General features: G+C 40.1%; 1 protein-coding gene across 1 annotated transcript; it reads left to right on the forward strand.

Moving 5' to 3' along the window:
- On the forward strand, positions 1–23462 carry ARFGAP3 (ADP ribosylation factor GTPase activating protein 3). The gene is made up of 16 exons (XM_050324566.1): positions 1–154; positions 5881–5999; positions 6878–6950; positions 9086–9217; positions 10350–10436; positions 11640–11721; positions 12112–12168; positions 12776–12822; positions 14830–14975; positions 15449–15574; positions 15993–16115; positions 17915–18052; positions 18920–19043; positions 20028–20118; positions 21709–21830; positions 22080–23462. Exons 1-16 carry the CDS (start codon positions 86–88, stop codon positions 22095–22097), a joined length of 1554 nt encoding a protein of 517 aa, XP_050180523.1. The 5' UTR covers positions 1–85; the 3' UTR covers positions 22098–23462.
- Positions 23463–23985: the final 523 nt, after the last annotated feature.

The raw sequence follows: 23985 nt of genomic DNA on the forward strand, positions 1-23985 counted from the left end.
CGGCAGCGCCGGCCGATCGCGCGTCCCGCGGGCCGCTTCTCGCCCGCCGTCCCTGCCCGCCGCCCGGCCGCGCTCCCGCTTCGCCATGTGCGAGCCCAGCAAGCAGGACATCGCCGCCATCTTCAAGCGACTGCGCTCCGTGCCCACCAACAAGGTAATGCTGCCGGGCGGGGCGGGCCGCGCCGGGCTCCGCCGCGCTGACACGTCGCACTGCCGCGGGGCGGGGGCGGCGCTGCCCGGAGCCGGCACTGCCCGGCACCGCCGCCCGGCCCCGGCACTGCCCGCAACCCGCACTGCTACCCGGCCCCGGCACTGCCCGCTCTGCCGCCCGGCCCCGGCACTGCCTGCAGCCCGCCTGCCGCCCGGCCCCGGCACTGCCGCCCGGCCCCGGCACTGCCGCCCGGCCCCGGCACTGCCGCGGCTCCGGCCGCCCGGCCCAGCTGCCGCCCGGCCCCGGCACTGCCCGCTCCGCCGCCCGGCCCCGGCACTGCCCGCTCTGCCGCCCGGCCCCGGCACTGTGGCTGGGGGGTTCCCTGCGAGAGGGGGGAGAGGCCCGGCAGGTCGCCGGGAGCGGGGGACCCCTTCCCTAGGCGCCCTCCCTCTCCTTGGGCAGCGAGATGCAGCGCCCGCCGGGTGCCTCCTGCTCTCTGCGAGCGTCAGCTCGGCTGCCCTTAAATCCCCGTTCCGAACCAGCGGCAAGGCAGTGATGAGACTGTGTTTCTTTTCTTTTTTTTTCGCCTTCCCCCCCTCCTTTTTTTTTTTTTTCTCTTTGTCGTTTAATCAGCCCCGTTGCGGCACAGCCACTTCTGCGGTGATAAAAAAAAGTTTGTTGTTCTCTCGCCGTGTCCCGTGCTGAGCTGGGTTTTTTCCGGTGTTGCGAGGCTGTTCCATCAGGAGGTGTGAGCTGGGAAAGGTCCCTCTCAAGGTGTTGGGTGCCTTCAGCACCTCTGTGCTCTGCGCTGCTTGTTGTGTTGGCCCTGTGACGTGCACTGTGAGCTTAGGTAGAAAATGCATCAGGAGAAACACCTTGGGTTTGTTTTCTGGGAACAGGCACCTGGACGTCTGTCTGTTCCAAAACCACGCTTTGGACACGAATCGGGTGTAAGTGACAGGCACGTGTCTGGTTTCTCAGAGCTTGGAGGTGAACGCTCAGTCAGTTTCTAACACAAGGATTGTTAAAACTTGCCTTTGCAGTGCGGTAAAAAGGATATCATGGAAAGGTCCTGGTGCCATCAAGGAAGGTGAGAGAGAAGATCTTTTATGAGCTCCTGAAATTCACTGGCACTGTGCCTATAAAAGTGGAGTAGTTCTGTGTGGCTGTTGTGATGCTTTTTCTCTGCTGGGATCACCGGAGAGTTGGAAAGCGCTGTTCCTGCCCGGCAAGGATGGAGCGGCTCGAGCAGCTCCCCTGTGCTGCACTCCGTGTTACCGTGCTGGATTTAATCAGGTGGATGTGGGGTTGCTCACGCGGATCTGTCGCTCCTGTGCAGTCACGTCAGAAGCTACACAGAAATAATGTAGTGCCAGTGTTGACAAAGCAGTACTGGCACAATGTGTGCTGCCACTCATGCTGGGCCAGCGGGAGAGAAGTAGCTCAGGCACAGAAAACTTGTAACGCTGCAGTGCTTGTTGACCTGTGAAGTCAGAGAGCTGGAAACTTCAACAGCTTAGACCTCACAACGCTCCCGTGCCCATCCATCTGGTCATTCTCTTGAAGTAAAAGTTGTTTATACAATCAGTTTATCCTCTTGTGTTCGATTACATCTTGTTTTGTTTCCTTTCTTTTGTGTTCTCCTTAAGCAGTCTTCCCCTTTGATTTGCAGGGCTTGTCTGCTGGGGAAGAAGCACGTGAGAAAGTGCAAATATTGACACAGTTCCGTATTAAAAGCTCAGTACTTTGCTTTGACTGTAGTTTATGTATGGAGTTTAGGAAGAATCAGTGTGCCTTCTTTGCAGCATCTGAGCTTTCTGACTGCCTAGTCTAGGTAGATGTGCATCTACACTTTGCTGGGGGCTCTTAGTCTAAGTGAGCTTAGGAAAAGGATTCTCAGATAAATGTGTGGTTTAATTTCTGAACTGCAGCGTGTTGAAACTGATACTTGAATAATTGCCTTGAAATAAACATTTGTAATCTGATACTGATTTGTTTTACTACCAGGAATAACTTTTTGAGTTCTTGGTGTGCCTTTGGTTGTTACATAGTACAGAGCTGCCTGGTGACATCCAGCTGGTGATCAGCTGCCTGATGACTTAAGGAGCATGTTACAGTTACTAAGTAGGACGTATTTTGTACCCATAAAAACGTTCATAGTCCTTAAGCTCCCTGATACTCTTGACTTGAGTGTTTGAGCTTTACAGCTCGCCTGTTTTGAAGGCTTGCACGCTCAGGCTTTAGTTTGGCATAGATCTATTCCTCTGAAACTCAGTTTTTCATTCCCTTCTCCCTGGTTCTTTTCTTTGCTTGATGATGGTGTTCATGTCTGTGCTTGGACTCCCAGATCAAGGATCTGAACTGAAAACTAAGTGTGTGTGTTGTGCTGGTGGTTTATCAGCTGCTGAGTTTGTTATTGCAGTGTGTGTTGTGGGTGGGTTGGGTTTTGCCCCAGAGTACACTGGAGTTTATCTTGTCTCCCTTAAGTCATTTTCAGATCATGGCACTTCCAAAATGGGCAGTCCTGTCTGCCTCTCATGGCAAGCACTCCTGATCTCTCCTTTATACTCTCTTATATTGGCATTCCTGGTCATGTGGCTGTGATGTGAGTTGGACCTACCTTTGCTCCAAGTCCATATGTCTGGGCAAAGCTGGTTCCCAGTGGGATCAGCAGGTGTGATTACTATTGCTGAGTCAGGAAAAGAAGGAAAACACGTCTGGGTATGCTGGCTGGTAACTAAGAGAGTAGCTTATCCATACCCAGTAACAATATATTACATATTTGTTTATTAATACAAGGATCTTGTGCCAGGTGGATGTTTTGTGATTTAGTGACTCCTGCTGTGGATTATACCCAGATCTCTGTGTCTGCTCTTGTACAAACATCTCAGTTATGTTTTTGGCTCTTTTATCCCAATGTGACTCTCACTGAATCTACATATCATTAAATGCTTTAACATAAAATAAGCAAAAAGAATGCGTGTTTTAAAAGCAGTGGATTATTTAAGCATATCCTTCAGATTGATTTTATCTTTATTTTGATATTCTAGTTGTACCTAAATCAGTACAGAAAATACACTTTATTTACTTTTAAAATGAAAACAATTTCTTAGGGCAGCTCTGAAATTGATTTCAAGTTTTTTTCCCCCAATTCTTGTTAAAATTTACATGGTAGGAAGCACTTCTAGAACTGAGAAAACTAAACAAAATGAGTCTAAATGTTAATGAAACATCTATTTCTATGGCATAACGTGACGGAAATGACAATTTATGCATTACTGTCATGATAAAATGAGATGTCCCTGCTTGCATCCCAGTCCTACAAGCTACTTTTTTATGCATGTGAATAATTCCCACAGGTTGACAGGGAGTCCTGTCAGATCCTGAGCTGGGCTGCTTTGTGGCAGCCAACTGCCAAGGTGATGCAATTGCCTTTGAGATGTTGAAATTATGAAGTGCTTGTAATTGTACCAGGGAAAGGAAGAGAATCTTCAGGGATGTTTAGAACCAAACTTCTTAAACCACAGGTGTTTTTTTAAGCCACCCACCCAAGAGTCTCGTTTCCCATTTGTGCTCCAGGGAATTCCCTGGCTCTGAGTCTGCTTTACTCTATAAGAAGTGAGACCAGGGCTCTTCTGTTAACTTTGGTTTCAAACAGAATCTTCTCCTTTTTTTGTTGTCCCCATCCTCCTTTTGGTCTTGTAAGAAAAGGCCTAAAAATAGCCAATTTAAAATGAAGATGAGGTACTTCTTGTTTTTTAAGGAAATATTTCAAATAAAGCAGAGAATTGGGAAAAGAGAATGAGTTCTGACTACTTAGGTGTGTGTTGTCTTAGAATATGGCATGTGTGAAGTCTTATTCTTCTTTTTCCCTGACTCTGTGTATCATTCTTCCACCTGAACTTGTTTCAGGGAGTCCCTCTAACCTCTCCTTTTGTCACACATTCTGTGTAGACTTTTATCTTATTTCTTTCTGCTCTGTTTCAGTGAATGATCCATTTCCATGTACATGGGATATGGAAATTACTTACATTATTATTTATTAAAATTTAATTTATTATAATTTATTAAAATCAATAAATATTAATTCTCTGTTGAGTGGGGACTTGGATGTGCAGAAGCTCCAGTGACCTCCATGTTTTCTGTGTTTGTTGCCAGTCATGAGCCAAACTAAGCTCAGCCTTAAAATGTTCAGATGTTGGAAGAGTTAATGCTGGATCTGCTGGTGAACTGTGCATGTGCCTGATAAATTTGGACTGTACAAGCTAAATGGACCCACACTAAAGCAAGGAGTTTAGCCTCAAACTGCTCCTGGGCATGTGCTTGAAATTAATTTGGGTGGATGATGAGTGAGCTGACTTGAATGCAGACTCAGGGTTGTTTGACTCTGTGTGTACAAAAAAAAAAAAAAAAAAAGAGGCAAAAATCTCTGTTTAGTTTTTAGTTGTATAGATGGAGTTTCTGGCAAGGAGACTTCTTAACATATTTTTCAGCCTGTGCCCTGTGTTTCTGGTATTCCATTCATCCCCAGCTGACTTGGAATAAATCTTTTTTATTATTATTATTATTATTATTATTTACAGAAGCTAGAACTTCCCTTGCTATCTGAGGATGCATTACAGGAGAATTTTAAAGGATAACGCTGCAGATTAGAGCGCTGTCAATTTGTGTGTAAAAGCTTCTCTTTGTGGAGTTATTTCTTAATAGATGCCACTGACTGTGCCTGTAGGTGGATGTTTTTGTTGTAGAGGTACTTCTTTGCAGCCCTGACAGACACCACTGTGAAAGCACTGATCAGACAGTGAAGTGCTGTCATACAGATGTGTGCTCATGGCATGAACTAGGAAGAGCTGTTTCCATTTAAACTTGTGCTCTTCCCTGCATTGGAAAGCTGCTTTTGTATCAGATCATTTTTTTGGCTCTTGCTTTCCTGGGCCAGAGAAGCACAAAACTCAGAACAGCTGGAAAAGGAGTTGGAAGTCGAGGTGTGCAGACCCTGCAGAGCGTGTGAGATGTGGACAGACACACCTCCTGCAGTTTTGGCTGAATGTTGCAGGTCTGCCATGGTGGCAGAGGGTAAGAAATTCATGGTTTGGCTGTGCAGTAATTGTGGAGCTGATTTATTTTTAACCAGCACGTCACGGACAGTCAAAGGCTGATGTGGCAGGACGTGTGTGATGAATCATGCCGGTGTCTGGCAGAGGGAGCTGGGATAAGCCCTGCTCAGAGTGGAGGCTTCCTCCACACGGCTGGGTTTGCCTGGCTTGCCCTAAAGGTCAAGGTCTCTCTGTAGGAAAGTAGATAATGATGTCATTATCACTGCTGATAGTGATGTCATGGGCACTGCTGATACCTGCCCTGGTGTGTCATGAGCAGAGCCTGCCCTGGGGAAATGTTTCTGGAACATTTCAGTACTGATGAAAGCGCTGAGTTTAACCCGTGTTTGAACGAGACTGATGTGGGTTGTCTGACTTGATTTCCCACCCTGTGTGCACTGGTTGGAATTGGAAATAGGGAAGGCACGCAGTCCTGTGGGCAGATTGAGGAGCTCGTTTTTGTAGATGTACAATTGGGATAGCAGGGAGTTGTCACGTCAACAAAAGCTGTGAGGGTGAGTTGATTAAGTTCCACCACTGCAGGGGTGTTGGAATGACCTATAATACAACTCTAATACAACTGTAAGACCTGGTTGTGCTCAAGTGCTGTCCCTGATCTTTATTTTCTCCAAGGTGTGTTTTGACTGCGGAGCGAAGAACCCGAGCTGGGCCAGCATAACCTATGGAGTGTTTCTGTGCATTGACTGTTCGGGCACCCATCGATCCCTGGGGGTTCACCTGAGTTTCATTAGGTAAGGACTTGGGATGTTCTCACGGCAAAAATTGCACCTTTCAATGGTTTTGTTTGTTTGTTTGTTCAGGCTCAGAGAGGAAAGCCCGTTCTTCCCTCAGCTTCCGATTCAAACCTTTTCAGTGTTTGGGTTGGCTTTGATGGATCTGGTGGGAGCTGTGTTAGGTTTTGCCATCTTTGCTTCCTGAAGTTGTTCATTGTGGTGTCACCTGCATGCTGGGCCCTTCCAACCCAAACTAGTCTGTTATTCTGTGATTCTTTACGCTTGGTTTAGCTCAGTCAATCCCTTGGTGCAGTAAATCTGCACCCTGAGCTTGTCCTGTTTCAGGTGAGTGTCCTGGGCCTTTTTGGTCTGATGAACAACTGCGTATTTGAACATCTGTGAGGTTCTGCTTGATGTGAGTGAGAGCAGTGCATCCAAGAATGGGTTGAAGGTAAAACCAGACATTTCTTTTCCATCAGCCAAAATTCTTCCTCTGCTGCCTTTTTACTGTGTTCCAGAGTGTTACAGGAGGCCTCTCAAGAATCCATTCCTGATGATCCCAATATTCTCATGCTCACTGAGCCCCGGATTTTGGTTGTGCTGTGACATTCCAATTGTCACTTTGTCACTGCACGTGATTGCTGGAAATGTACCTTGTTGGTGCTTTTAAAAAGGGAAAACCTGTCAGCCAGAGGGTGCATTTTCTTTCAAGCTGTCACAGTTGGAAAAACTTGCAGTTCCACATGGCTTTATTAATTTGTTTTGCACGTTATGTATTGTCACAGATTTTTTTTTCTATAAATGCAAGAAAAAAGGGAGGGGAGAGAAACACTTTGAAAAAAATTAGATTTTAGATGGCTTTGGAGATAACATTAATAAGGTTTTCTTCTGTTTAGATCCACAGAACTGGATTCCAATTGGTCTTGGTTCCAGCTGAGGTGCATGCAGGTTGGAGGAAATGCAAATGCTGTATGTACTCCTGAGTATTTGCTTTGCACATTGAAGCTTGGTAGGCTTGGAACTTGTTGTCTGTCCTTATTGTCTCCCATCTTGGAGGGATTTTTATTTTTCCAGTCCATTTTCTTCCTTCCACTCCCCATCCCCTCATTTTTCAAAAGTTCCTTTGAATGCTGATTTCATCCTCCATACTTTTTGCAACTTTCCTATCTCAGTATAATCTGCAAATGTTTTATTTTTTCTTTCGAGTCCTCAATGAAAATCACCAAAAAGGGCAGATCAGATTCTGTGTTTTAGTTTTGCCCAGTTCATATTGGCTGTTACTTCCCAGGGTTTGTTTTTTCCCGTGCTTACAAATAAATTGGTTACACGACACATTTGTAAATTGAAGTTATGTTGAGAGCTGTTCTCAGTCTCCTTTTTACAAAGGGGTGTTTTCCTCTGTCAGCTCTTTGGGATTCTTGCCTGTTTTCCCATGTTTTTTCAAAGACTGACCCCCAAGAACTGAGGTTGCTTCCCTAAGTTGACCCACCCAGTGTGGGAACTTCCATAAGTGCTCTCTACTCTTCTTCTAATTCCCTCAGTGTTTATCCTTTGTCTTTCTTCATTTGTGCTTTGTCCTTAATGTAGTTTCTTTAAAAAATCTTTCCAGAACTCTCTAACCCTTTAATATTCTGTTGGGTTTGTTTATTTTTTTCCTGTTTACATACAAAACCTGATGGGTTCCGGATCATTATTATTTATTTTCCACTTTTGCAAGTTTCAGGAAAATATTTTTCTTTGAATCAGGGGGTCAAAGTTAGGTCATTGTCCCTAACTTACAGATCTGAGAAGCTGTGTGGTGTCTTCTCCCTCTTTTTATTCTACCTGTCTTTTCTAAGTTATTCCTTTCCATATTAGTTCTCCTGTTATTTATTCATTATTTATTCATTGAGTCTATGTCATATGATTTGTAAAAACCACAGTTTTGAATGAGAAGAGGGAGATTTTGCATTAAAAAATACTTTCTTTTTTTAACTAAATGCTTAAAAGCTTTGGTTAATCTGTATCAATTTTACTATGCAGAGGGTTTAAAGGTTGGCAAAAAGAGAGGGCGAAGTTTGAGAAGTGCTTCAGTTAACTTAAGAAAGCACTGTGAGCAGAAGAACAGCAATAAACATTTATTCTTTAATTTTGGGAGTGTTTGTCTTCCTGATTGGGTGTTACTGTTTCCTGCCATTGTACCAAGAGGTGCAATATACCCAGAGCCACCCCTCAAATACCTCACATTCTCCATGGGCTGGTTTGGATTAATTCAGATTAATATCTGAAACTGGAAAGACCAGATCAGTAAATTGTCTGGACATTTAAATTAAAATTAACATTTTCTTTTAATTGCTCTAAAAATCCTGATTTTATTAACTACTGGCTAGAAGCACTCTTAGATTAGCATTAATAATTTTTAAATATATATAATTTGTATTCTGTAATTGCCTCCTGAAGCTGAATCCTGGATAACAGCAGTCCTGGGCTTCCTGCTGTCTATCAGATTGCTAGAAAATCAAAAGTGTCCTTAGTTCTGCCTTTTGTTTCCAGATTAAATCTCTGCAATAATTTGAATTAAGGTTTCTAAAAAACCCTTCTGAGTATCAAGTTAATAGGTTCACATAATTAAATGCAGAAATGCACATTTATATATAAATACACAAGCCCATAAATATACATATATGTACATATATATATGTGTTAATAAACACTCTTTTTTTGGAGGAAGACTGGTTTTGTACCTTCATTTTGATGGCACTGAACATACACTGTTCTCTCTAGCCAAGGAATGCCTTTTAAAATATCAGGAATGTCCTGTGAAGCACAGGTCTTGGCAATCAATTTTCCCCTCTTCCTTTCACTTCATCCCTTCATTTCAGAACCAGGATTCTTCATATATGATGGAAGCTTGGGATTGTATATGCTTTTAAATATATAAATATATATGTACCACGTATTTGGGGTTTTTTCTGTTGTTTTATTTGTATGTAAAGAGCAGACTTTGGAGCTCTACTTACACTTCATGGTTCAAAAGGTTAAATTCAGGTAGAGGAGCAGAGCATTTTGACACATCTGTGTTTTAACCCCATTTCTCCCCCCATTCCCTGTGCTCTGCTGCCCAGTCTGCCTTTTTCCACCAGCACGGCTGCTCGACCAACGACACCAACGCCAAGTACAACAGCCGGGGGGCTCAGCTCTACAAGGACAAGATCAAATCCCTCGCCACGCAGGCCACCAGAAAACACGGCACTGACGTGAGTAGGGGCTGTCCTGTCGTGGGGATCCCCCCCCCGAATTCAAAAGGTTCTCTGCAGTCCTGGTTTTATCCGGATCAGAACCATTAGAGGATTATTTCAGCTGGTAAAATCCCAGTGGAATCGGCTGCTGAAGATTTGGGATTTCAGCAGGATTTGCTTTGAACGTGTAAATGTGTATTTTTGGGGGGTTTGTCCCCCTGCAAAAATAATATTTGCAGAATTAGCAAGCCATTTATGTCCTGAGCTGGCTGTTCTCCATTAAAAATGCTGGAAGAGTTCGTGGAAGCTGTCACAACATGGTTAGGTTGCTGAGAGGAAGAAGTTACTAACAGAGTATCCAGAACTGGTTTGCTGAGGTGTTAAATAAGTTTGACAACAGCTCTCCTTACTCAGAAAGCATGTTTGGATTGTTGAAGTCAGGCTGTTAAAGTTCCTGACTGATTCACTGGAAGTTGATCAGATGAGTGGGAATTAAAAGAAAAGCAAGAAAACTTGTTGTGTTTTTTTTCTCTATGCATCAAATAGCATGAAATTTAATGGATTACAATAATTCTGTATTATTCATGCTATAGACAACATAGTTCACATCAGCACCTTTAGAGAATATTTTTTTTGACTTAATATAACAGCTTTAGATGTACAATGTACAATGTACAATGAAGTAAATATAATACACTTTATGTATTTAAGTGGATGGTAAATTCCCCAGATGACACTCTGAGGAACTGTGATTATCTTGCTTCAATTACAGATTCCATCCCATTGTTTTGTATTAATTATTTGGAAAATACATGGGTTTAGTTGTGTACTGCAAACTTAAGTTTTTAGTTTATATATAAACTACAGTTTGTAGTCCTGTCCTGTGGCACTGTGGGCCCTCCAGGCTGCCCTGAGATCAGGCATTGCTCAAAGATGTGAATTGATGCACAAGGAACACACAAAATATGGATGAATTGAATAATAAAAAAAAAGGAATGTGATATATTGAATGAATTTGTAAGGGAAAATTATGTACCAAGAAAAAAAATCAATAAATTTTTAACCTAAAAAAAGTTGGTTTAAGATGAATGCATTTGATAAAAAATATATTAATGCACTTATCCTGTAAAATTCTGTCTCCTCATCTCAGCTGTGGACAGATGGATGTGGGATACCACCTGCATCACCTCAAAACAAAGAGGAGGAAGACTTTTTTGCATCCCATGTTACTCCCAAGGTATGGATGACCTGTGTTTAATTCCTGTTTGCTTTCTAAACCCTTTGGTTACCTCTGCTCTGTAGGGAAGATTAAAACAGAAAAAAACTGACAGAGAAAAGGTGGGACAGTGAGTTAACATTTACCTGCTTTTCCTTCTATGGGTCTCAGAATTCTTTCTGGGTGTGGACCACCTTCTAATATGATAGTTTAGAATGACCCAAATAGTAGCTAAATGTGGAATGAAACTCCCTTTTTTTGTAGGCATGGAATTCCACTTGGACTCAGGATTATTTGCTTGGAAGTGCTCTGATTTCAATACACTGTGTGATACCTATGGCTTTTAATCAGTAAAGTGTAACAGTTCTTTAAACACTTGTTAAGCAGAAGCCTTTTTGTTTCCTCTAGAATAGTTACACCCTCTTGGAAAATGTTAAAGTAACTTTCTGAAGGCTGTTGCCAGTGTTGGGTTTTGTTTATCTGATCCTATCTCCTTTAGGGTGGTAGATTGACGTGTATTTATTTCAGAGACCCAAAATTGGGTCTGGAATTAAAAAAAAAATACCAGTAAAAACAACCTCAGTGATTTTGATCTTCAGCTTAGAGCAATTAAGTTATTACTACACCTGATATTCCTAAATATTGCAACACCAGGAAGTGTTGTAGAGTGATTGCTTTCCAATACAGTGTGTGAACAACTAAAACACAAGTGGGATCATGGAGCTGATGTTGTTGTGACCTGGTCACAAAGTGCCTGTTGAGGAGGATGTGTCTGAGGGAAGTGGGAGGGCTCCTCAGGAAGACTTGGGAAAACTGCTCACCATCAAAAATGAAGTGTGAGGAAAAAAACTAGAAGGGCAAGAGCTTGGAGTGGGGAGAATGCTTGGTGATACATGTAAATCAGCCATCCAGCATACAGTAAATAAAGCACATTTAAAATGCAGATTGTTTTGTTGGATGGTAAACATGCTGAAATTCCTGAGAGGGGAAATAAAGATGCTCAGGGGTGGGTTGAAACCTGCTTGCTTTTAATAAAGGTAAGCATTTCTTGTAATTTTAATAACTGCCCTTTCAACTACAGGTTTTAATCCTAAGAGCTGTAATCATAAGAATCCAATCTGAATAAATCAGTGATGCTTATTAGGCAGTCTTTGATCTCAGTGCTCCTGTTTATTTGCTATATTCTATTTTCTGTGCACTTTTCATTTTGGGAATTTTTTCAAGGCAAAGAACACAGAGTGGGTGTCACCAGAACCAGTTTCCCTCCAGCAGAAAACTTCAGGGAATACTCCAGAATCCAGTGAAGGTATGACTGATTCTTTGTTAACAGTAACTTGCATATTTCTGGTAGTCTCTTGTTTAGACTCTTTTTATCCTGCTGTAATAGTTCAATAACCTAACCATGCTAATAACACAAGGATTTCTGAGAGGAAGGATTTTTTAGAAGGGTTATGTTTGAATGTGTGGGATTACGTCTTCCTTCAATAATGTTTCCTAGAAATCCAAATCAAAATTCGAGTCAAAAGACTTCAGATGAATCTCTGCTCTTTTGGTAACTGGTAAAGATGTGATAGAAATAACACTTTATGCTGCTTCTGCCAAGCAGCTCCTTGAGTCCAGAGAGTTGTGTTTTGGTACTTTGGGCATTCTGGAGAGCCTGCTGCTGTTCTTACCCTTGTTATTCCTTATATTTTAGGAGCAGAACATGGACCAAGTGTTGATTGCCTGAGCGCATCCCCACAACCTGCATTAGGTAATGAGTGCAAGCAGCACGAGAGAGCAACAAGTGCAGAGCACCTAAATATCCATTTGTACAGAGAATAAAAATTCAGACTGGAAAAACCTTGTATTGATAACACAGTATCTTCAGTGTCCAGGGCCTTATGCTTAACACTGAAGAGTTTATCACACTGCAAGTGAAGTAGAAAACCTGATGGGAGTAGAATAGAATAAAATACATCAGTGACCTGGCATTTTGAGGATCATCCTTGCAGGAGCAGGTTGCTGAGAATGAGGAGTATTGATTCTCAGCAGCACAGGGGTAGTAAAAAAGTGATGTCTGGGGATAACTCAGTATGATCTTCACCACTGCTTTTATATTCACTTGGTTGGGTTTGGTTTGGTTTTTGGTTTTTTTTTAGAGCTGGAAACTAAAAGCTGCATACACCTCCTGGTTTTCTCATTTGTACCTGTAACACATGTTCTCATAAAACAAATGCCTTTCTTGGTTGTTTTGAACATCACAAGTTCTGTCTTACATGAGGAGTCTTTGTCCCATTTATACCTAAATTTCAGCTCAAACCAGTTTTTCTGCAGTTTTGGAATTAATAAATTAAGTAATGTCCATTTAATCCTTGCAGAGAACACCACCTTCATAAAAAAGAAGCCAAATCAAGCTAAGAAGGGGGTAAGTGAATGTTATAAACAATGAGTATTTTGAACTGGATTATAGAGCTGTGGAAACACACACATTACAATATATGGCAACATACCATGTGAGGCAGCACCCAGCACTGCTTGTGTTGGTAGCAATTTGTGAAAGTCAAATGGAATTAGAAGTGGTTTCTCTGTCAAAAAAGCCACTTGCCCATTTGAAAATGGTTTCTTGTTAAGATAACTTGTCTGACAGGATATGTTATGATGTGGTAGAGTGCTTCAGCTCTGTGGGTTGTTTCTGATCTAGATAAATTCTGTTTACATGTGTTTATGTAGCTCAGTGAACTGAGGGGCATTTTCTTTTGGTGTCTGGACCTGAACAGTGGGTGATACTTAAAAAATAAATAAATAAAAAAAAAAGTCAAGGTCTGTATCCCCCCTTCAATTCTTTTCACTGCTGTGGTCCCTGCAGCTCCTCTGATGCCCTGTAACCTTTCTTCTCTCTTGCTGATAGTTGGTTTGAGGGCTTCTTCAGGCTTTCACCTCAGGTAGTTGGCACTGAGATCTTTTTGCAGCAAAGCCTGAGAACAGAGGGAGTTCCAGTAGCATTTTTTAGTGGCTAAATATGCGTGTGGGGTGTGATCTGTCAGTGCAAGATGAGCCTGAGACATTCAGGTCTGTATTTCTGGAGGAGTCCTCATCTCGCACCACACAGCAGCATGGATAAATACAGCTAAGTTATATAAGAGATAGATACAAATTTTATAGATAGGTAAGTTATAAACAATTTGCTGCATTTAATTCAAGTTTAAAGACAGTTTACAGACTCATTTCTGGGTGGGTCTTCGCTAAGACTTCTGGCTCTTAGCTCTTTCTTAGGCATCTGGTTTCTGTAAAAAGGCATGAGGAGAGTTGAGTGTCTCAGAATGTTGGTTCAAGGAACATAAGAACTGAGGAAGACACCTCGAGTTAGCCAGGAAAAAGCAGGTTTTGAATGTGTGGCCTTTGAGACTCAAGAAAACAGCCCCAGTCTCAGGCTATGGGGGTGAGAGTGTTACAGAGTCACTCCTTTTGAGCCTGGGCTATTGTAGGACAAAAGATTTTGGAAGTTTGTTGGAGCAGGTTAATTTGGACTGTCCTATGGTTTTGTGCTCCCACTAGAGGGCCCTGATACACAAGAGGAATTTTGTATTCCAAGTGGTATCTGCAGGTTCATGTACAGCCTGTGAACTGTAGTGTCAGAGCCTAAACTGTGTGGAAAAAGGCCAGAGCTCTTCCATGAAGAGTGTAAAGCATTAAAAAGTTAAAATATTTAATTACATTGTGAAATTTAATATTGCTGGTGAGGAATTAAACACCCAGGAGACTCAGAACAGCAGTTTGAGTGCTGTGCCACCATCTGAGTCGGCATTGTTGTATCCATATTTGTTGTATTGAGTGGTTTTTAAATCTCTTAATCAGAGTGAAAGGCTATATATCCCTATACTGAAGGAATATGAACTAAAAAATAGAGTTATTAAAAAAAAAAGTGCAGAATGGAACCTCTCATCTGATGTGTTGGTCTAAAAGAAGTCTGAAATGCTGTCTCACATGTAAAGATTAATCACATATACACAAAACTTGTGCCTTGCTCTCCTACCATGGATCAGTAAATACCTATGTACATGTTTATTAAAAATATGAATAAATCAATGCTCGAGATAACACACTGGCACTGCCCAGTGAGAATTAATTCAAGAATCTTTGCCACTTCTAGATGCAAATTGTGTTCGAACTGGTTTAAACACTGAGTGGTTCCATTGCAACAAATTTTGTTATGTTATTCCTGTATAACAAAACAAACGTGTCAGAGAGATAGCAGAAACAGCATGTTTAGGATCAAAACATGGGAAAAAAGCAGTTTCTCCCTCCAACTTTTCCTTGCTGTCTGCCTATGCTTCCCCCCAGAGCGCAGTGTTTGCTGTTAAATCAGTCACAGTGATTGTCTCACTTAGCATGTTGGGACTTTGGGGTTTTCTTTGTTTTTCAATAATTCCAGCTTGGTGCCAAAAAAGGTGGTTTGGGGGCCCAAAAAGTGAGCATCCAAAGCTTCAGTGAGATTGAAAAACAAGCACAGGCTGTAGATAAAATGAAGGAACAAGAGGATCCTCACAGCAGCAAGAAAACCGAGAAGGAAGAGCCACTGTAAGTATGAATTAAATGGTAAAATGATGAAATCTGATTTGATGAGGTAATTAATGAAATTTAAAAAAAAAAATTAAATACTACCATAGATACCTTATGCAAATAACACTTCTGTTCTTACTTAAAAACACATCTACCAGGAGCATCCTGAATCTCATTTATCTTTTTTCTGAGAGTTCACTTGGCCTCATACACAGATTGGGGTACCATTTAGACCATCCTCTCTCCTGGCTTTCTTCCACCTTTATAGTTGGAATTTAATCCAATTAATGATGAGTAGCCTGAAAAAGCCTGAATATGAACCATCTTCAAACACAAATGAGGCACAGTGAGAATAATTAATATTTCCAGTAACCACAGAGCATGGAAAATACAATAATACAGTATATTTGGTTAATTTCCTACCAGTATTATGGGGTTGGTTGTTCAGTGTAGGATTTTACATTTCTTGTTAACTCTATGTTTGGTTCCAGTGTGTCATCTTTAAGGTTGGCCTACAGAGACCTTGATATTAAAGCAAGAGAAGAAAACTTAAATCTCTCTGGTAAGAAGAAAGCTGAATTGGAGAGGCTTGGCATGGGATTGGGCAGCAACAGAAGGTACGTGAAGGTCAATAAAGTGTATTTAAAGTTCTTTCTGACTTTGTGCAGTTATCCTTCATTTTACTCAGGAAATGAAAAAAAAATCTACTGCAGCATGTTGTGGAAATTTAATATCATTAAAGAATCTGGTATTTGTCAAGGGGAAGCTTCTGGTAGATTTAAGTTGTAGCCTGTTCACCTAAATTGTGTTTCCCAGCTGTCAGAATGTGTTCAGAAGTTGTGTCGCTGCTTCAGGGAGCTACAGTTTTCAAGGCTTTTCTTTATTTGGCTTAATTCCTCCTTTTTCTTAACTCTTTGTAGAGCTTGGGCTTTATGGGCAACCTTCAGAAACCAGATTTGGGCTTTCATTTCTTTTTTTCTTTTAGGGTGTGAGCTTTGTCACCTCTTGACATGCTTGTTTTCTTCCTGTCCCCAGTGGCATCTCTCACTCAGTCACCTCAGATATGCAAACAATAGAGCAGGAAACACCTGTAATTGCAAAGCCCAAGAAAAGGTACACTGATGATGTGGAAGACTCCTATTTCTCTTCTAGTTCAAGGTATTGTATGAGCTTTTTCTTTTAAATGGCTGTAGAGGTACAGGCAAGCTACAAAGTCAGATATGCACAATATGTTGGAAGCCTCGGATCAGAGCAGGAAGCAGTGGAACCTGTGTATAATGGGCATAAAATGTAAGCAAATGTGTAACATTCATGTTATCAGAGTATGAATGCAGTGCAAATTATCAAACACTGCTGTTGGGAGGGAGGAGAGAAATAATTAGTCCTACAGGCACTGATTGCAGTGAAACAGCTCTTTCTGGGCTGGGAGATATGAAAAGGTGTTGCTGTTATCAACTGCCTGTACTGGATCAGGGCCACAGAAACATGAGAAATTGTACCTGATTCCTTGGGGACAGGCAGATAAAAGCCCAGAGGCTGTTGTGTCGGTGCTTTGTAGTGTCATCAGTGGCAGCAGAGATGCAGATGTGGTCCCCAGTAAACTGGCAGCAGCCTTGTAAAATAAAACGCTGCATTTCAGAGCTTCCCTGTTTGTTCCTTGGCAGGAACTGTCACTGCTCTCAAATTCTTCATGGGAGGCAAAGGATAAATTATACAAGAGGCTTTTAATGTGCTTTGCTTCAGTAATTAGAAGATAAATTTTAACTTAGCTGTTCCCTGCTCTTCTACTGTAGCAGTAATAGAATCTAACTGGAGTTGCTCTACAAGTTCATTCTCTTTCAAGTATAAAGTCAGATTTGGACTTGTTAAGGTTATTATTATTTATTTCAAGCTGTGAATTTGAAATAGAGGCAAAGCACTTTTAATATCATTGTACCATATGCACAAAAGCAAAATAATCATACTGAATATTAAAGTGCTGAGAAGTATCTGTAAATTAAGCCAATTAAATTGTCTCAAGGTTTAGGTATATAATTGAAGCTTCTGAAAATCCTTAGATTATGATTTTTCTTTTTGCCACCATTAATAAAACCTTAATTAATGTAAGAATGTAAAATTTTATTTTCTGCTAAATGCACTTTTGTTTTTTCTCCCCCACCCCAAATACTGAAGAAATATTTTTGCAAAGTTCCAAAAACCTGAGGGAAGGACAGAGAAAACAAATTATTTTATTCCAAATTAATTTTATTCATCAGCTCCTGCCCAGTGCTGTGGTTTTGATGGCCAGTGTGAGACTGGAAAGCTTCACATCCATATAAACACCTTGGTTGTTATGAACCCTGATATGGAATTCAGAGAGATTGCTGTGGTTCCCTTCGGTCTGTCAGGAGAGAGACTCCTGCTTTTCGGAGAAGTTCATTCCTATCCTGCTCATATGCAAACTTTAAGCAATTTTTTTCAAGCACAAATCTTTGGCATTTTAAGAGGTTTTGGTTATTTTTTTTTCAAATATTTTCCATATATGCTTAGAGATTTGTGCAGATAATCAAGAGGAGAAGAGACCAAGATAATGTACCAGGGCTGACAAACATGCTTCATTTTTTATTCTTTTTTGCTGTTTTATGTTTTCCCTGCAGTCCTGATATGCAAGAGAAGATTGTCTTATTAAATTAGGAAATACATTTTTAGCATTTTTTTTAATAGAACATGTTACAAAACTTGAAGGTAATTAATATTTGAATTAAAATAATACACAGAACCAGCAAGAAAGTCTTTCCTTACTGTTCTGAGCCACTGGATTCAACTGTACCTACCAGGATTATGAAATCCAGATTATTCACTGGCAACTGTCATTTTACTGAGAACATACCACTTATTATAGCAATATAATTATTATAACAAAAATAAATATAATTCCCACTTTTCAAAAGGTTTTTTTTCCCCTTCTTTTGTTCTAGGTACTACGATTCTTCAGATCTGAGGAGCAGCACTTTCTCTAAGTGGGATGACAACTCAGATTCTTTTTGGAAGAAAGAAAATAACAACAGAGACAGTGATATCATGCTGCCTTCAAAAAGCACAGCATTTTCAGACAGGTACACCAAGACTTTTGTACACAAAGCCCAAGTTTTTGAATGTGAGTTAAGTCCTGGTCAAAACAGTGGGATTTCTGTAGCAGGAAAATTTGGTCATAACTTTCCTCGAGAGACCCCTGAGGCTGAAGTTCTTGTTTACATTTTATATTTCTCATTTACATTTCAAATTTCTTATTTACACTAGTGGCTGGTTTTGCTCAGTGCTGTACAATGTGTACGTGCTGGAGATAAATTTCCAAAGCCTTTCAGCCAAAAAACCGAATAAACAAACAAACAAAAAAAAAAGTAGACAAAAGATGTGGAGAGAAACTCAAATATTTGCCCTGTTCTGAGCACACACTCGCTTTGTTCATTGTGTGATGAAGCAAAGAAAAGCGAGTTATCAGTGGAATGAAACTGTAGGTGCCCAGCTCTGAGGATGGAGGTACTGGAGGCACTCAAAAACAGCAGGTTTGATTGCTGGGATGATAAAAAACAGTCTTTCTTCTCTGACAGCTGTGGGTTTGTCTTATCCAAGTAGAAAATAGAAGAATGTGGGGGTTATTTGCTCAGTTGGTGTTTTCTGCATCTGTTTTTCCGAATTAAAACCATATTTTTCATTTACCTGGAAAATGCAGGGGTCTGTGCACTTCACTTGGTTCTGTTGTTTCACTGACATGGTTTGGGGTTTTCTGAGGTGTTGCAGAGATATTCTGTCCTGATTCACATAATTTATCTTACTTTTGAAATGAACTCTGACAATAAAGATTCCAGGTTAACAAATTTGAAACACTGCCTTGTAAAACTGTCACAAAACCTTAAATTTATTGTGTTCTGACATGGTGTGACCAAAGTCACCCTCACTAATTCGGTTTGTTTCTCTTTCAGACCTGCATCTCGGCGTAAACCTGAATATGAACCACCTTCAAACACAGATGAGGCCCAGAAAAAATTTGGCAATGTAAAAGCAATCTCATCAGACATGTATTTTGGAAGGCAGGATCATGCTGAAGTAAGTGGAAAGCAGGGAGAAGTATTTTTGAATGTAATGATGTTCTTTGACCATAAAGAGAAGTTGCTCTATCAAGTTTCCTTCTTGTGTAAAGTTTTATTCTTGTATAAAGAGAATATGCTTATATATAAATAGTTAAAATTGGTAAAATTAGTAGGCTTATAAAATGATGTCCACCTGAAGAATATTTGTTTGATAGAAATGTACAGATTTCTGTTAACTGATCATTTAGTATTTAATGTTAAGGAATTGCAGCTGCTTGTGAGCCCAAACCTCCATCATTCTTCTGACCTGACTGAAGTTACAGACTGTGTTTCAGCACTCCTTATATTTGATAGAATCTGCCTAATTAATTTGCTCTAAATACCCAAAGTGATGTCAACAAACCACTGGTAAAATATCTACCTGCTCTGTGTTTGTTGCAGGGAACTGTAAATAATTAAGTAGGTAAATAAATTGTTCAGCAGTTAAGTCAGCCTAGAAATGAAAACCAGATTAATACTGTGTTGTATTCTGGAGGTGAGAGGTCATGTCAAAAAATCTACTTGTAATGGAAAATTAACAATGTAAAGAGTGATGTAAAAAGTATAATTACCATTACCAGGGAACTTGGAAAAAGTTGGTTTTAAGGTGATTTAAAGTGTTTAGAAGGGTCAGCATGGTGTTTACTGCAGTGCTTTCTCCTTTTCCTGCCCACCCACTCCATTTCCCGTTTTTTAGGTGTTGTTTTTATTGGTTGCCTAGTTTTTTAGGCATGTCAGGGTTACTGACAGTGAGCTGGTGTGGCAATGGTAAATGTCACTCTGATAACTCAGAAATGAGTCAGTGACAAACTCAGTGTGATGTGAAAACCCTGAAACAGGAACAGCCCTCAGCACAGTCAACTTCAGCTGCATTTGTGTGTCCTAAAACTGTGACCTGAAATGACCTCAGAAGGTGAGAGCATGTGCTTAAAATGCCTTTTTGTTCTCCACTCTGTGCAAGTACGAAGCAAGGGCTCGACTGGAGAGGCTTTCTGGGAGCACATCCATCAGTTCAGCTGACTTGTTTGAAGATCAGAGAAAACAACCAACAGGTACACCTTGAACAAATGAAAAGTGATATTGGACTATCAAGTAGGGTTTGGTTTTTTTTTGATAACTTACTTATTAGTTGCCATGAGACTGTTGGATCTGAGGGAAATCATAACTAAAATGTTGGTGGCCTTGGAATTCCCATGTGATCTGTTGCATGGCACATCCACTCCTCAGGATATTTGCTCCTAACACTGCTCTTGCTAGATTATTAAGGAGATTTTTCAGTGGGTTTGTCTGCTTCGAGGATGTGTTGGAACCCCTCACGTTGGAGACTGCAGTTCATCAGCCTAGAAAGGATTCTGATTGTTGTTCTTTCCGACAACAACAATTCCAACAAAGTGCAATGATGGGAAATAGAAAGGGAAAAGGAAAATGTTGACTTGATCGGTTGAGTTTCATTCCTTAACTTGTGAAGAAGAAGGGGGTTAAAAAAAGAGTTACTGAAGAACTTGAAATCTGTGAGTAATTGTTAAATAGACTGAAAAAAACCAAACAGTTTACAACATCTGATTTTACTTTGGAAGAGTTGGAGGGGAAAAAAAAAACCAAAACATGTGACTGTTTAGTTTTGATCCTCTGAAAGCAAGTTTTTTAATACAATCACTAATAGAGAAATAACTCCTGTTACCAGTTACTTGAGCAAAACTGGGGTTTAGTAATTTGAAATGTGAAAAATTAAGGAGGAAAGGAGACTTAAAGCAGAAATCACAGTACCTTGCTTTACCCACTTGAAAGGGCACTTGCAACATGGGCTTAAAAAAAGATATAGAAGTGAAGAAATTATGTTTGTGAATTTTTAAACTTGTGGAGAAATGCAGATTCCTAAAAGCAGCATGAAAAACACCTGCCTGCAAGAGGTTACTTACTCTCTGACTGGCATGTAACCCAAATATTTAATTAAAGTATTTAAATATTTATAAATATTTAAAGAAAATGTGAAGTTATATTATAAAGAATAAACTTCTACTGAATTTTGCAGGTTGTTACCTGCTCTTTAATAATAGTGAGAAAAAAATACAGCAGGAATTATTAGTTTATTATAAATTCACACTATATTCAGTGTACAGAACCTTCCTGTCCTGCATGTCTTTGTTACACCCCCCTGCCCCAAAACCTGTCTTTTGACAGTGGAAATTTAAAACCTAACTTACATTTACTGTAATTTCTGTGGAATTTTCCAAGCCTCCGATGCAGTAATGCAAAATATGCGTGTATACACAGCATGGAAATCATCCCTGTGCATGGACACAAATGGGATTCATCACTTCTGCCACCACTGAAGCACATCCATGTTTAGGTTGCAGCTCTTTAGGATACAAGACAAAGTTGTGACAGGTTGGAAGTGCAGCATAAATCACCTGTTCCCCAAACATCAATTGCTCAGCTGGGAATACAAAGTGTAGGAGGTTCCACTGGGGGTGGAACTACGAAAAATGGAAAAAAAAAAAATCAAAAATAAGATGGATTTAAGACATTGGAGATCTATGTCTAGTGTTCCTGCTCACATGTTGTACTTCAGAAAGAAAAAAATTATTTTATTCATACAAAATTCTGTTCTCTTTGTGTGTGTGTGTGTGTTCTCCTTTTAGGAAGCTACAACATTACAAATGTCCTGCCTTCAGCTCCTGATATAGCTCAGTTTAAAGAAGGAGTGAAATCAGTGGCTGGAAAACTTTCTGTACTTGCTAATGGGGTCATGACATCTATACAGGTGAGTAAAAATGGTACAGAATATTAACCACCAGTTAAAGGCTTTTGTAGGGATTTATTATCGTGACTCCTGCTGCTGAATTATCTTCAGGCAGAAAGGAATGAATTGGGTTTTGAGCTTTGTAGACCTCTCATAGTAGACAGTAGATCTTTAATTTTTTAGCAGTAAGTTTGCTGTTTGTTGTACAAGTGGAAGTAAAACTGATTCCGTGCCAAACAAGCTCATGTCTGGCTCTGTTTGCTTTTGCAGGATCGATACGGTTCGTAACCTGAAGGTTTCAGACCCACAAGTGACCCCACTGCTGATTTGAAACGAAGGTGGCCTTAAGACTGATGATGTTTTCACTTGTTCCTTTGTGCAGCTTTCTGGCTCAGCCTCTTCTACTGCTCCTTCACCTTCCCAGAGCAGAAATTTTGCAGCAACTTGTTACATTGCATAAGCTTTTTATTATTTCCATCCCCCCCTCCTCCTTTTTACAGTCTTTATTTCTTACCAACCTGATTGTAGGTGTTGGAAGCTTTTATTTTATTGCTGGTTTTGTCTAGGAGGCAGGGAAGGGGAAGAGGGATGAACTCAGATGCTGAGGTGGTGTCTCATAGACTGTAGCAAAATATACATTTAGGTTATACCTGTGCTTACCAGGGAGTAGAAGCTTCCATCATAAATTGATGTGCATTAAAATGGTGGGGAATTAGTGTTTTAAAACAATATTCCAGCTGGAAAGTTGTATGCTTGGATGTGAAGTGTGGAGAAGTCAAAATGTTACTGAATAGTGGATGTCATCTTGTTATGGGAACAATCTATTTATTCCTAGTTTTGAAAGTTACAAAAAAAATTGCAATATAAGATCCTTAAGTGCTTTTAAAAAATCTGTATTGTGCACAAAATTGAAAAAAAAAAAAAAACTTGAAATATATAAAGGGCCTAATAGAGTAGTTAATGAAATACTTGTTAAAAATGTTTAGAACAACCTTAGATTTTTGATAAATTATCAATTACTGAATGAGGAAATAGTGGGGCTGTGTTTTAGACAGTCTAGAATTTATTGCTGATGACATCCTGCATACAAGTTATTATGACCTTTAAAAAAAAAAACAACCCTCACAACCAACAATGAACTCAAGGTAATTCTGTTCTGTAATTTTATTTCTTGATTCAAATTTGTAAATTGCTGATATCTAATAAAAACAGTTGATATAAACTCCTTTTTAAATTAAATTTCTATGTGTGGACACGAGTCTCTGGCTTTGTAAGTACTGCCATCTCTGTATTTTGTCTGTACAATTGTCTGGTAAAATTAGCCTTTAATTTCAGTCAGTGAAAGTGGCTTTCTTATTAAATTGTTATACTGATTAAGATATTAAAACACTAAGACTGGGGCAGAAAACAAGGTACCAAACTGAAAAATACTGTGTTCAAATCCAGTTAACAGTATAGCTGTATTTAGGTTTTAATTTCTGACTGCCTCATATTTAACTCTCAGTTCTGGTAACTTTCTCTTGTGCCTGTTGGGTTTGGATTTATTAATTAAATTGATTAATGAAAAATTATCTTTCTTTTTTGAGAGCAGTACAAGATGAGTATTTGTTCTTCTTAACTGTGGAGCTTTACAATAAAAGACTTGCTTTGTTACCTCCTTTCCCACCCTATAGAGATGATTTGGGTAATACAAAAAGAAAACATAACTCATCTGCTTTGGTTCTCACTAATTACATGTAATGATTTTTGGGTTTCACTCTTCCTCATTTAAGTGTACACACAGTGGTAAATCTGAGACAAGTGATAGGTGGTCTGATTTTTGGAGCTGTGATACACCAGCTGCATCCAGTGTTTTGCAGAAGAGCTGCTCCTCCAGTGGCTAAGCTGCATATTTAGATATTTATTGTATTTACAAACATAGATGTTTATTTATTTTATATATTTGTGGATGGATGCAGATGCTTAAATTAATGGCAGGGAATTCTAACAAGGTGTAGTTCTGTTCCCTCTCCTGGTTTCTCATGAGACATCACCTAGAGGGAAATAATTGTGTGTGGCCTTTATGCATCATTTGCAGTGCAGCAAACCACTCACAGATGGAAAATCACAATAAAATCATATTTTCGGTACTAAAGAAGAAGAACTTCTAGGAGGAAAGAACGGTGGGGTTATCTTA

This window comes from Myiozetetes cayanensis, unplaced genomic scaffold (genome assembly GCF_022539395.1).
Source record: "Myiozetetes cayanensis isolate MyiCay16 unplaced genomic scaffold, myiCay2020 scf3, whole genome shotgun sequence".
Classification (NCBI taxonomy): Eukaryota; Metazoa; Chordata; class Aves; order Passeriformes; family Tyrannidae; genus Myiozetetes; species Myiozetetes cayanensis.